The 14,390-nt window shown below is 53.0% G+C and overlaps 1 protein-coding gene across 6 annotated transcripts in view; it reads left to right on the plus strand.

The window, feature by feature from the left end:
* Window positions 1-14,390, plus strand: part of BRPF1 (bromodomain and PHD finger containing 1) — a 108,985-nt gene that overhangs the window by 74,866 nt on the left and 19,729 nt on the right. For all 6 annotated transcript variants that reach the window (XM_075321439.1, XM_075321440.1, XM_075321441.1 and 3 more), the window contains exons 8-9: window positions 6,815-7,127; window positions 7,233-7,550. In XM_075321439.1, coding sequence (XP_075177554.1) covers window positions 6,815-7,127; window positions 7,233-7,550 — 631 coding nt within the window. The remainder of the gene's footprint in view (window positions 1-6,814; window positions 7,128-7,232; window positions 7,551-14,390) is intronic.

The following is a 14,390-nucleotide window of genomic DNA, read 5'->3' on the forward strand; positions in this document are numbered from 1 at the left end:
GTTTCATCTGCGTCCATTACAATGGGACATTCTCCGCCAATGGGACGGGAAGTCGACGTCCCTCGACAGGGAGGTCTCCCTCTCTCAGGCAGCCAAGGAATCTCTCCGGTGGTGGCTTCTTCCCACCTCATTGTCAAAAGGAAAGTCGTTCCTACCCCCATCCTGGGCGGTGGTCACGACAGATGCGAGTCTATCAGGGTGGGGAGCAGTGTTTCTCCACCACAAGGCTCAAGGTACGTGGACTCGGAAAGAGTCCACCCTTCAGATCAATGTTCTGGAAATCAGAGCAGTCTATCTTGCCCTACAAGCCTTCCAACAGTGGCTGGAAGGCAAGCAGATCCGAATTCAGTCGGACAACTCCACAGCGGTGGCATACATCAACCACCAAGGGGGAACACGCAGTCGGCAAGCCTTCCAGGAAGTCCGGCGGATTCTGACGTGGGTGGAAGACATGGCATCCACCATATCCGCAGTCCACATCCCAGGCGTAGAAAACTGGGAAGCAGACTTTCTCAGTCGCCAGGGCATGGACGCAGGGGAATGGTCCCTTCACCCGGACGTGTTTCAGGAGATCTGTCGCCGCTGGGGGATGCCGGACGTCGACCTGATGGCGTCACGGCACAACAACAAAGTCCCGGTTTTCATGGCACGGTCTCACGATCACCGAGCTCTGGCGGCAGACGCCTTAGTTCAAGATTGGTCGCAGTTCCGGCTACCGTATGTGTTCCCACCTCTGGCATTGTTGCCCAGAGTGCTCCGCAAAATCAGGTCCGACTGCCGCCGCGCCATTCTCGTCGCTCCAGTGTGGCCAAGGAGGTCGTGGTACCCGGATCTGTGGCACCTCACGGTAGGCCATCCGTGGGCACTACCAGACCGTCCAGACTTGCTGTCTCAAGGGCCGTTTTTCCATCTGAATTCTGCGGCCCTGAACCTGACTGTGTGGCCATTGAGTCCTGGATCCTAGCGGCCTCAGGTTTATCTCATGAAGTGGTTGCCACCATGAGACAGGCTAGGAAGCCATCCTCCGCCAAGATCTACCACAGGACGTGGAGGATATTCCTATCTTGGTGCTCTGCTCAGGGAGTTTCTCCCTGGCCTTTTGCATTGCCTACTTTTCTTTCCTTCCTGCAGTCTGGGTTGGAAAAAGGTTTGTCGCTTGGCTCCCTTAAAGGTCGAGTCTCCGCGCTATCCGTATTTTTTCAGAAACGCCTGGCGCGACTTCCTCAGGTACGCACGTTCCTGCAAGGGGTTTGTCATATCGTCCCCCCTTACAAGCGGCCGTTGGAGCCCTGGGACCTGAACAAGGTTCTAATTGCTCTCCAGAAGCCGCCTTTCGAGCCTATGAAGGAGGTTTCCCTTTCTCGTCTTTCACAGAAAGTGGCCTTTCTAGTGGCGGTCACGTCTCTTCGGAGAGTGTCCGAGCTGGCGGCGTTATCATGCAGATCTCCATTCCTGGTGTTTCACCAGGACAAGGTAGTTCTGCGTCCAATTCCAGAATTTCTTCCCAAGGTGGTATCTTCCTTTCATCTCAATCAAGATATCACTTTACCGTCTTTGTGTCCGCATCCAGTTCACCAATTTGAAAAGGGTTTGCATTTATTGGATCTGGTGAGAGCACTCAGGATCTACATTTCCCGCACGGCGTCTCTGCGCCGCTCGGATGCACTCTTTGTCCTTGTCGCTGGTCAGCGTAAAGGGTCGCAAGCTTCCAAATCCACCCTTGCGCGGTGGATCAAGGAACCAATTCTTCACACCTACCGTTCGGCTGGGCTTCCGATTCCATCAGGGCTGAAGGCCCATTCTACCAGAGCCGTGGGTGCGTCCTGGGCATTACGGCACCAGGCTACGGCTCAGCAGGTGTGCCAGGCGGCTACCTGGTCGAGTCTGCACACTTTTACCAAGCATTATCAGGTGCATACCTACGCTTCGGCGGATGCCGGCCTAGGTAGACAAGTCCTTCAGGCGGCGGTGGCTCACCTGTAGGAAAGGGCTGTTTGACGGCCCTATCACGAGGTATTCTTTTACCCACCCAGGGACTGCTTTTGGACGTCCCAATTGTCTGGGTCTCCCAATTAGGAGCGACAAAGAAGAAGGGAATTTTGTTTACTTACCGTAAATTCCTTTTCTTCTAGCTCCAATTGGGAGACCCAGCACCCGCCCTGTTTTCTTAGGAAGTTTTTTTTTTTTTTCGGGTGCACATGTTGTTCATGTTGAACAGTTCAGTTCTCCGAGGCTGTTTCTCGGGTTGAATTTGTATTTAAAACAGTTATTGGCTTTCCTCCTTCTTGCTTTTGCACTAAAACTGAGGAGGCCGTGATCCCACGGGGGGGTGTATAGCCAGAAGGGGAGGGGCCTTACACTTTTAAGTGTAATACTTTGTGTGGCCTCCGGAGGCAGTAGCTATACACCCAATTGTCTGGGTCTCCCAATTGGAGCTAGAAGAAAAGGAATTTACGGTAAGTAAACAAAATTGCCTTCTTTTCAGGCAGTGGACGCTCTGAAGATGGAAGGAGTTGTGATTCCCGTTCCCCTTCAGGAACGTGGTCGCGGATTTTACTCCAACTTGTTCGTGGTGCCAAAAAAGGACGGGTCATTCCGTCCCGTTCTGGACCTCAAGCTACTCAACAGACATGTGAGAACCAGACGGTTTCGGATGGAATCTCTCCGCTCGGTCATCGCCTCGATGTCACAAGGAGACTTCCTAGCATCGATCGACATCAAGGATGCTTATCTCCATGTGCCGATCGCACCCGAACATCGTTTCCTGCGTTTCGCCATCGGAGACGAACACCTCCAGTTCGTGGCATTGCCTTTCGGCCTGGCGACAGCCCCACGGGTTTTCACCAAAGTCATGGCATCCGTCGTGGCGGTCCTGCACTCTCAGGGCCACTCGGTGATCCCCTACTTAGACGATCTCCTAGTCAGGGCCCCTTCTCGGGTGGCATGTCAACAAAGCCTTACCGTCGCTCTGGCGAATCTCGAGCAGTTCGGGTGGATCATCAATTTCCCGAAATCCAAGTTGACACCGACCCAATCACTGACTTACCTAGGGATGGAGTTTCATACCCAGCCAGCGTTAGTCAAGCTACCGCGGGACAAACGGCTTTCTCTGCAGGCAGGGGTGCAATCACTTCTTCGGAGTCAGTCACACCCCTTAAGGTGCCTCATGCACTTCCTGGGGAAGATGGTTGCAGCTATGGAGGCAGTGCCGTTCGCGCAATTCCATCTACGGCCACTCCAATGGGACATTCTTCGCAAATGGGACAAGACTGCGGCTTCCCTCGACAAGAACATCTCTTTCCCTTGCAACCAAAACATCACTTCAGTGGTGGCTCCTACCCACATCTCTGTCCCGGGGAAAATCCTTCCTACCCCCAACCTGGGCCGTGGTCACCACGGACGCGAGCCTGTCAGGTTGGGGAGCGGTTTTTCTCCACCACAGGGCTCAGGGAACCTGGATTCCGATAGAATCGTCATTTCAGATCAATATCCTGGAGATAAGGGCAGTATATCTAGCCCTATTTGCTTTCCATCGGTGGCTGGACGGCAGGCAGATCCGAATCCAGTCGGACAACGCCACTGCCGTCGCCTACATAAACCACCAAGGCGGCACTCGCAGTCGTCTGGCCTTCCAGGAAGTCCGGTGGATTCTGCAGTGGGTGGAAGCCACAGGCTCCACCATCTCCGCAGTTCACATCCCGGGCGTAGAAAACTGGGAAGCAGTTTTCTCAGTCGTCAGGGCATGGACGCGGGGGAATGGTCTCTGCACCCAGACGTGTTTCGAGAGATCTGTCACCGCTGGGGAACGCCGGACGTCGATCTCATGGCGTCACGGCACAACAAGGTCCCGGCCTTCATGGCACGGTCTCAGGATCACAGAGCTCTGGCAGCGGACGCTTTAGTCCAGGATTGGTCGCAGTTTCGACTGCCTTATGTGTTTCCCCCTCTGGCGATGCTGCCCAGAGTACTACGCAAGATCAGGTCAGACTGCCGTCGCGCCATTCTCGTCGCTCCAGACTTGCCGAGGCAGTCGTGGTATCCGGATCTGTGGCATCTCACGGTGGGTCAACAGTGGGCACTTCCAGACCGGCCAGACTTGCTGTCACAAGGCCCGTTTTTCCATCTGAATTCTGTGGCCCTCAACCTGACTGTGTGGCCATTGAGTCCTGGCTCCTAGCGTCTTCAGGGTTATCTCAGGATGTCATTGCCACTATGAGACAGGCCAGGAAACCAACGTCCGCCAAGATCTATCACAGGTCTTGGCAAATCTTCCTATCCTGGTGCGCTGATAACGGTTTTCCTCCATGGCCGTTTGCCTTACCCACTTTTCTTTCATTCCTTCAATCCGGATGGACAAGGGTTTGTCCCTCGGCTCTCTCAAGGGCCAAGTATCGGCGCTCTCCGTGTTTTTTCAAAAGCGTCTAGCCAGGCTTCCGCAGGTCCGCACGTTCCTGCAGGGGGTCTGCCACATAGTCCCACCTTACAAACGTCCGTTGGAACCCTGGGATCTTAACAGGGTCCTGACGGCTCTTCAAAAACCACCTTTTGAGCCGCTGCGGGATGTCTCTCTCTCACGTCTTTCGCAGAAGGTGGCCTTCCTGGTGGCAGTCACATCACTTCGGAGAGTGTCTGAGCTGGCAGCGCTGTCATGCAAAGCCCCCTTCCTGGTTTTTCACCAGGATAAGGTGGTTCTGCGTCCTGTCCCGGAATTTCTCCCTAAGGTGGTATCCCCTTTTCATCTAAATCAGGATATCTCCTTGCCTTCCTTTTGCCCTAATCCAATTCACCGATGTGAAAAGGATTTGCACTCTTTGGATCTAGTGAGAGCACTCCGGTTCTACGTGTCTTGCACGGCGCCCCTGCGCCGTTCAGATGCGCTCTTTGTCTTTGTCGCTGGCCAGCGTAAAGGCTCTCAGGCCTCCAAGTCAACCTTGGCTCGGTGGATCAAGGAACCGATTCTCGAGGTCTACCGTTCTTCCGGGCTTCCGCCCCCTTCAGGGTTGAAAGCCCATTCTACCAGAGCCGTGGGTGCGTCCTGGGCATTGCGGCACCGGGCGACGGCTCAGCAGGTGTGTCAGGCAGCTACGTGGTCTAGTCTGCACACTTTCACGAAGCACTATCAAGTGCATACCTATGCTTCGGCAGACGCCAGCCTAGGTAGGCTAGTCCTTCAGGCGGCGGTTGCCCACCTGTAAGAGGGGGCCGTTTTCGGATCTTTTTATTGAGGTATTCTTTTACCCACCCAGGGACTGCTTTTGGACGTCCCAATTGTCTGGGTCTCCCAATGGAGCGACAAAGAAAAAGGGAATTTTGTTTACTTACCGTAAATTCCTTTTCTTCTAGCTCCTATTGGGAGACCCAGCACCCGCCCCTGTTCCCTTCGGGCTGGTTGTTCTTTTATGTACACATGTTGTTCATGTTGAATTGTTCTTTTGGTTCATGGTCTTCAGTTCTCCGAACATCCTTCGGATTGAATTTTCCCTAGACCAATTTATAAGTTTTCTCCTTCCTGCTTTTGCACCAAAACTGAGGAGCCCGTGATCCACGGGAGGGTGTATAGGCAGAGGGGAGGGGTTACACTTTTTAAAGTGTAATACTTTCTGTGGCCTCCAGAGGCAGAAGCTATACACCCAATTGTCTGGGTCTCCCAATAGGAGTTAGAAGAAAAGGAATTTACGGTAAGTAAACAAAATTCCCTTTTCTTCATCGTTCCGTAATGGGAGACCCAGACCATGGGTGTATAGCTTCTGCCTCCGGAGAACACACAAAGTACTACACTAAAAAGTGTAGCCCCTCCCTCCGAGCATATACACCCCCTGGATAACCAAATATAGCCAGTTCAATGCTTTGTGTTCAGGAGGCACACATCCACACATGCATTCTCATCTGATTTTGATTTTTGGAAAGAGTTTGAAGAAAAGCGGGTCCAAGCTGGACCCCCAGCATGTCCCTTCTCACCCCACTGTGTCGGCGGTGTTGTTAAGGTTGATTTCAAGGCTGGAGCCTTACATGCCGTGCTCCTTCACCATCCCTCGGGCTCTGGCTTGAAGTGGGAGCCAGCACGGTTCTCCCTGCCTTGCAGGAGACCGGTCTCCATCCGCAGCCCTTTCAGGACCCTGCCGGACGGAGCACTCATCCCTCAGGGACCTGGCCCTGCGTCTCACAAGCTAAGTATCTGAGACGTTATTATCGGGGGTCTCTTGTACTTTATTGTTGGGGAGAGTGTACTGTGTATCTATTGTGATATTTCCGGCCGGTTCTCTGGTTTTCACCTGAGAACCGCGCCGAGGGTGCCTGCTGGTCGGCCGCATCGTTAAATTTAGGCCCTGGCTTCGCCTGAGGCCTAGTTTCGTTTATATCGCAGCCAGGGATTGGCTCAGTGGATATTCGTGGTGTCAGGATCTAGACCCGGGACCAAGTAAGCGCTGGAATTGGGACCAAATCCTTCAATGCTCGTTGGTTCAGGGCCTTCATATCTTTAGTTGGCATGAAGTGAGTTAATCCTGCATGATTCCTGATGGAAGGTCGTCTGAGCAGTGCACCGGGACCCCCAGTACTTCCCACAATAGACTGTTTATTCCTAGCGCCATAGCCCTTTAATGTAGGGATTGTGGGGAATCCTACAGGTCTGGTCTCGTGCTGGATTGTATGCTTTCTTACTGCATTGTACTTGGATGTATGATATCTTTGCCGGCAGCACTACTCAAATTAATGTCATTCGTACCAATAATTCAGCTTGCAGCAAGAATCTGCAGTCACTGTATAATGTTTTGCTGTTGACTTTTTTTTTTTTTCTTTTCTATTTTCTTCAAAGGTCCCAGACTACCATGAACAATCCAAAAAGCCCCTGGATTTTCAGGCCATGAAAGCCAACCTAGAAGCGTTCCGCTATGAAAACTTTGATCAGTTCGAAAATGACTTCAACCTCCTCCTCAACAACTCCATCAAGCAGAACGCTAAAGACACCGCCTTCTACCGGGCGGCCGTCCGGCTGCGGGAGCAGGGAGCAACTGTCATCAAACAGGCGCGTCGCCAGGCCGAAAAGATCGGCATCGACTTTGAGACTGGAATGCACTTGCCCCAGGTCGGCAAGGGAAATGAGGTGACCCGGCAAGGAAAAGAGGCCGGTAAGTGGTGGGCAATACAGAATGCTACTGTATAATTTTATTGAGGGGGGATGTGAAATACTTTTTAGGTTTTGAATAACTTGGTTCACGTTACATCTTCACCAGATATTGAACGAACACCTCCCTCCCACAACCGCAAACCTCTCTCTTTGGAAGAGCAGCTCAAAGTCCAGCTAGCCCGGCTGGACGAGGTCAATTCCGGCAAGCAGAGCATCGGAAGGGCGCGCCGGGCCAAGATGATCCGAAAAGAGATCACATCCATCCGCCGCAAAATGGCCCACCAGCAAGAGTCCAGAAGGGACGGAGCCATGGAGCATCACGGCTCGAGCGGGAGAGGCAACGTGCCCTTACGGGGCCCTTCTGAGAAGGATGGACAGACGGACAGTGCTGCAGAAGAGAGCAGCAGTCAGGAGACGGGGAAAGGTACTAACCTGTGTTAGGTGACTGCTTTCTGATTAGCAGCAGGGGCCTCTTCTGCAGCTCTGTATGGTCTCTGCATCTGTTTACAATTGTGTGGTCTTTTAGTACTATGCGGCACTTTATATTCTGTTTTTTTAGAATTTTTTTTTTTTTTTTCTGTGGGTAGCCTTCATGGCTATGCCTTTTTTTTTATGCTGCTATATGTTGCATAGGATAGATCATGTGGTTAAATGTAAAATACTGCTTCTTGGAGCAAATCGGTGACCTTCTTGCACTACTCGGGCCTTTTTTGTTGGCCACTCCACTATGTACCAGGGTCCAATATCTCTAAATAATGTCACTATATCGGCTCAACTTTGCAGCCAAGTATTGGGGGTTGTCTTCTGACACCGCCTGTCCTCAGAGCCTGACCTCTGTCTGGTGGTCTCGCTTGGCCCTTCAGGTTTTGCACTGTTCCTTTTAACACTAGAAGTCCCAGAATTTTCGAGCTCCATAGGGTTCCAATGGTATGGTAGAAATGTTAAATGACCCCTCTCTGGGACTTCTAGTGTTAAAGCTGCAAACCATTCAGGCGACTGCAGGGATATACCAGTCCTTGTTGTGGGAGAGGATGATATCAATCTCCACAGCACATTACTGCAAAGGGTATGTACACTGAATAATATGAATATATATATATATATATATATATATATATATATATATATATATATAATATATATTTTTTATTTTTTTTTTGGACAGGCACCTTGCATTTTGCTCTGTAGGTTTCTTATTGAATGTATAGACTGAATCCCATTGTTTTTTTCGGCACAATTTGTTGCAAGTTGTGAAAGGTCCCAGTGCTAAAAGACACCTTTTATTGTCCTGGAAATGAGGACGTTCAGTTTAGACTTTTTGTAGGGGACACGTCCGACTGGAACTTCCTAATTTAATGTTGTGCTTCCCTAATTCTCACCACGGGTCTGTAAACCTGCGGTGAGAACAGATATACCGTATTTTTTCCTTTTATAAGGCGCACCCCAAATTTAGAGATTAAAGGTAAAAAATAATAAAAATGGGGTCCGATTTATACTCCGGTGTTGTCTTACCGGAGGGGGGCAGCAGTGGTGGTGAAGCGGGGTCACAGGAGGCAGAGGTTGTGCTGGCAGCTGTGGCGGCAACAGCAGTGGGTCAGTAGTGGCGGCGGCGGGTCAGTGTTGGAGCAGGCTGGTGCGGTGAGTGTCCGTCTGTCCGCGGTCCCGGTTAAAATTGACGCCTGGAAAGGCGCATGCGCAGATGGAGCGCTCATCCAAGGGCTCAATCTGCGCACGCGCTGACTCCCGGTGCCATCAGTCGAAACTGGGACCGTGTACACACTGGAACACTCGCCGCACAGCCAGCACGCCGCTCACCTGCACAGAGGCGGCCAGCCTCCAGGACAAAGGCAGCCGGCACAGACAGGCACCTGGCTGCCCGCACACAGCCACAGGCACCCGTCCGCCCGAATGCACCCGGTCACCGCCCAGACAGCCCCCACGGTAAGCTATATTCAGATTTTAAGACACACCCCTCATTTTCCTTCCAAATTTTTGGGAGGAAAAGTGCATCTTATAAACCGAAAAATACGGTAATACCCTATGATGCAACCACTGCAGTGTGTTGGCTAGCTTTGAAGGGTAAACACATTACTCAGTTGTGGGTGAAATCATGTCTTTAAAGAGCACCATTCACCTGGATTTTCCTATATAACCTAAAGCCACTGCTATACTGGCACTATCAGGCTGATTCTATACATACCTTTAGTTGTCAGGTGGGATGTATGTTTTGAAACACAAGCAAGTAGATTGTAAAATGAACAGATTTTTGAAGGACAGAAGATAGTGGGGGTAGGTATTCATAGTGATTCCTGCCCCCCTGCCTGTTGTTCCTCCTGTCTATTATTTATGCTGATTCCATTATAAAAAGTGTTTTTACTAATGGTTGTGTCTAAATCATGGTGGCTAAAAGGACCTGTGCTGATGTCATACCCATGTGACCAGAAAAGGCGGGGCCTCAGCCAACATGGCGGATACCAGGAAAAAAACATTTTTCTTTGTCGCTCCATTGGGAGACCCAGACAATTGGGTGTATAGCTACTGCCTCCGGAGGCCACACAAAGTATTACACTTAAAAGTGTAAACCCCTCCCCTCTGCTATACACCCTCCCGTGCATCACGGGCTCCTCAGTTTTTATGCTTTGTGCGAAGGAGGCACACATACACGCATAGCTCCACAGCTTAGTCAGCAGCAGCTGCTGACTATGTCGGATGGAAGAAAAGAGGGCCCATAACAGGGCCCCCAGCATGCTCCCTTCTCACCCTACTCTAGTCGGCGGTGTTGTTAAGGTTGAGGTACCCATTGCGGGTACAGAGGCTGGAGCCCACATGCTGTTTTCCTTCCCCATCCCTTTAGGGCTCTGGGTGAAGTGGGATCCTAATCGGTCTCCAGGCACAGGGGACCGTGCTCCCTCCGCAGCCCCTGGGGAATCTGCTGGACAGGAGCCGGGTATCGTCAGGGACAAGGCCCTGCTACTGTTCAATCATTACCGCCCCCGGACCTGCCAGTCAGGGGGAAGGGCGGGACAGTCGGGCTGACGCCGACAGTGAGGGCCGGAGCACACTTCGCTGTCCTCCGCCCCCCTCATTTTTCACGCTACGGCACTGATCCCCGCAAGGTACTCAGCGTCCCCTTGGGGACGGTGCAGAGAGCACCTTCGCCTCAGACTTGGCGACTACCGCGCCGACCGCGCCTGCTTGCCGGCCGCGGTCTGTAACTTTAGCTCCCGGCTTTGCGGCCTAGCGCCTTAAACTCCCGCCCCTGGCCCTGCCAGTCAGAGGGAAGGGCGGGACGGTCAGTCGGAGGCTAGCAGTGACGGCTGGAGCACACTTGGCTGTACTCCGCCTCCCTCACGTTTCACTCAGGGCACCAGATTCCCGCATTTTTGGGGTTACGCCCACGGCTCCCCCATCCACTGTACGCCGACAGCCATGTTTCAGCAGCACATACTGCTTCAGGGTCGGTACACCAGGGGGCTTCTTCTCCATGCTGGGCCCCCTAGAGTGATGAACTGTATATGTGATGCACTGTATATATATAATGTAATGTTTGTATACAGTTTCACAGTTCGGCGGTACATATGTATCCTCAGGGATCACTGTGAACATTGCTCGGGCCATGTGGCTCTCGCTCAGCCGGGTCGGGGGCACTGTTGAGCTTCGCCGGCGTTCCCTGTCCAGGCGGCAGGGACAGAGTTACAGCTTGCTGAGAAACTCTCTAGGTCATTTTCACTATCCATGTCTCAGGCTAGGGACAAAATGTCGGCTAAGAGACTAGGAGTTTGCAGTCCAGCCCGGCCCCTTACACAGGCCCCGGGCACTGCGGGATCGCCCCAGGCCTCTATCGGTCTGCGACGAAGCGTGATCCTGGGGTGGCCTCTAGTTATTACGAGGTGAACTCCAGCACGAACCGCAGTCCCAGTCCGGCTAAACAGCCTTGCTTGGAATCTTCCCTGACTTCTTCAAGGGTCTCAGCTTGAGGACCCTCTAGAGGATGGGGCGGAGGTCGCAACCCAGGACTCTGCCCGGACGTGGCTCAAGGCTTCACAGATACTGTCCAGAAGCACAGAACGCCTTATAACACACGTTGTCCCTTCCCCTCTGACGTTGTTAAGGTTTGGGCTCAGTGTCATAAAGTGCCCTCCAGTCTCTTGACCGGCGGCTAGATCTGTAGTAGCAGTGGCTGGCGGGCCCACGCTCAAGAATGCCACGGACAGACAGATAGAACTCCTAATGAGATCCATCTATGAAGCCATAGGCGCGTCCGTTGCCCCAGCCTTTGCAGGGGTGGGCACTCCAGGCTTTTCAGCTGCTCTGCTCAGGTCAATGCGGTCATCCTGTGCTTCGCAATTAGCGTCTTTGACGTTTCAGGCGGTGGTATTTTCATCCCCCGCCGTGCACAGAGGACCTTTTCTGCATGGCGGTCCAGGTCAGGGGAGTGGTCCCCACATGTCCAAGACCGATGTAGAAGACATTCTGTCTTACGGTCACAGGATAGAGCTCAGTTCTCGTCCTCCGACTCGTTGATTCAGAGCATCTCCGTCCCCCGGACGAGCCGATGCACGTTTCCAGGCGGTGAACACTCCGAAAGCAGGAGGAGTTGCGATCCTCGTTCCCATTCAAGAACGTAGTCGCGGCTTTTTACTCCAGCTTGTTCGTGGTACCAGATAGGACAGATCACTCCGCCCTATTCTGGACTTCACACTGCTCAACGGACAGAGAACCTGACGGTTCCGGATGGAATCTCTCCGCTTGCCATCGCCTTGATGGCCCAAGGAGGCTTCCTAGCATCAATCGACATCAGGGAAGTTTATCTCCACGTGCCGATTGTACCAGCATATCAGCGCTTCCTGCGCTTCGCCATAGGGAACAAACACTTTCAGTTCGTGGCACTAACGGCCGGCCTGGTGACAGCCCTACGGGCCTTCACCAAGGTCTGACAACGGTGGTAGCGGTCCTACTCTCTCAGGCAATCTGCTGGTCAAGGACCCTCTCGGGTGGCACGCCAACACAGCCTGAACATTGCCCTAGAGACTCTCCAGAGATTCGGGTGGTTCATCAATTTTTCCTCAAGTCAAAATTGACACCGGCCCAATCACTGACATATCTCGGCATCGAGTTTCATACTCTTTCAGCGATAGTGAAGCTTCCGCTGGACAAACAGCGTTCACTACAGACAGGGGTGCAATCGTTCCTTCGAGCCCAGTCACACCCTTTGAGGCGCCTCATGCACTTCCTAGAGAAGTTGGTGGCAGCAATGGAGGCAGCTCCGTTTGCGCAGATTCATCTGCGCCCACTTTATTGGGACTTTCTCCGCAAATGGGACAGCAAATCGACGTCCCTCGACAAGAACGTTGCTCCTTCTCGGGCAGCCATGGCCTCCCTTCAGTGGTGGCTTCTTCCCACTCTTGTCGAAGGAAAAATCCTTCCTGCACACATCCTGGGCTGTGGTCACGGCGGACGCGAGTCTGTCAGGGAGTCTTCCTCCGCCACAGGGCTCAGGGTACATGAGCTCAGCAGAGTCCTCCCTCCAGATCAACGTTCTGGAGGTAAGGGCAGTGTTCTAGCCCTAAAAGCGTTCCAGCCATGGCTGGAAGGCAGGCAGATCCGAATTCAGTCGGACAATGCCACGGCGGTGGCATACATCAACCACCAAGGCAGCACAAGCAGTCGGCAAGCCTTCCAGCAAGTCCGGCGGATTCTGCTGTGGGTGGAAGCCACAGCCTCCACCATCTCCGCAGTTCTCATCCCGGGCGTAGAAAACTGGGAAGCAGACTTTCTCAGTCGCCAGGGCATGGACGCAGGGGAATGGTCTCTTCGACTGGTCGTGTTTCAAGAGATTTGTTGCCGCTGGGGGAAGCCGGACGTCGACCTAGTGGCGTCCCGGCACAACAGGGTCCCGGCATTCATGGCACGTTCTCAAGATCACAGAGCTCTGGCGGCAGACGCATTAGTTCAGGATTGGTCGCAGTTTCCACTGCCTCACGTATTTCTCCTCTGGCACTGCTGCCCAGAGCGTTACGCAGGATCAGATCCGACTGCCGCCGCGCCATCCTCGTCGCTCCAGACTGCCCGAGGAGGTCGTGGTACACGGATCTGTGGCATCTCACGGTAGGCCAACCGTGGACACTACCAGACCGGTCAGCCTTGTTGTCTCAAGGGCTGTTTTTCCATCTGAATGCTGCGGCCCTCAACCTGACTGCGTAGCCATTGAGTCCTGGATCCTAGCGTCTTCAGGGTTATCTCAAGAGGTCATTGCCACTATGAGACAAGCCAGGAAACCAACGTCCGCCAAGATCTACCACAGGACGTGGAAGATCTTCTTATCCTGGTGCTCTGATCAGAGTTTTACTCTCTGACCATGCGCCTTGCCCACTTTCTGTCCTTCCTTCAATCCGGAATGGAAAAGGGGTCGTCTCTCGGTTCCCTCAAGGGACAAGCTTCGGCGCTTTCTGTGTTGTTTTCAAAAGCGTCTAGCCAAACTCCCTCAGGTACGCACGTTCCTGCAGTGGGTTTGCCACATAGTCCCTCCTTACAAGCGTCGGCTAGAACCCTGGGATCGGAACAGGGTGATACCGGCTCTTCAGAAACCACACTTCGAGCCAATGATTGATATTCTTTTTCACGAATTTCGCAGAAGGTGGTCTTCCTAGTGGCAGTCACGTCACTCCGCAAAGTGTCTGACATAGCAGCGCTGTCATGCAAAGCCCCCCTTCCTGGTGTTTCACCAGGACAAGGTGGTTCTGCGTCCGGTTCCGGAATTTCTCCCGAGGGTGGTATCCTCTGTTCATCTCAATCAGGATATCTTCTTACCTTCTTTTTGTTCTCATCCGGTTCACCAATGTGAAAAGGATTTGCACTTGTTAGGTCTGGTGAGAGCACTCAGACTCTACATTCTCGTACGGCGCCCCTGCGCCGCTCGGATGCGCTCTTTGTCCTTGTCGCTGGCCAGCGTAAAGGGTCGCAAGCTCCCAAGTCAACTTGGCTCGGTGGATCAAGGAGCCAATTCTTGAAGCCTACCGCTCTGCTGGGCTTCCGGTTCCTTCAAGGCTGAAGGCCCATTCTGCCAGAGCCGTGGGTGCGTCCTGGGCGTTACTGCACCAGGCTACGGCTCAGCAGGTGTGTCAGGCGACTACCTGGTTGAGTCTGCACACCTTCACGGAGCACTATCTAGTGCATACCTACGCTCAGCAGATGCCAGCTTAGGTAGGCGAGTCCTTCAGGCGGCGGTTGCCCACCTGTAGGAAGGAGCCGTTTTACGGCTCTT

The sequence above is a fragment of the Anomaloglossus baeobatrachus genome, chromosome 8 (assembly GCF_048569485.1).
Source record: "Anomaloglossus baeobatrachus isolate aAnoBae1 chromosome 8, aAnoBae1.hap1, whole genome shotgun sequence".
In the NCBI taxonomy this organism is placed as follows: Eukaryota; Metazoa; Chordata; class Amphibia; order Anura; family Aromobatidae; genus Anomaloglossus; species Anomaloglossus baeobatrachus.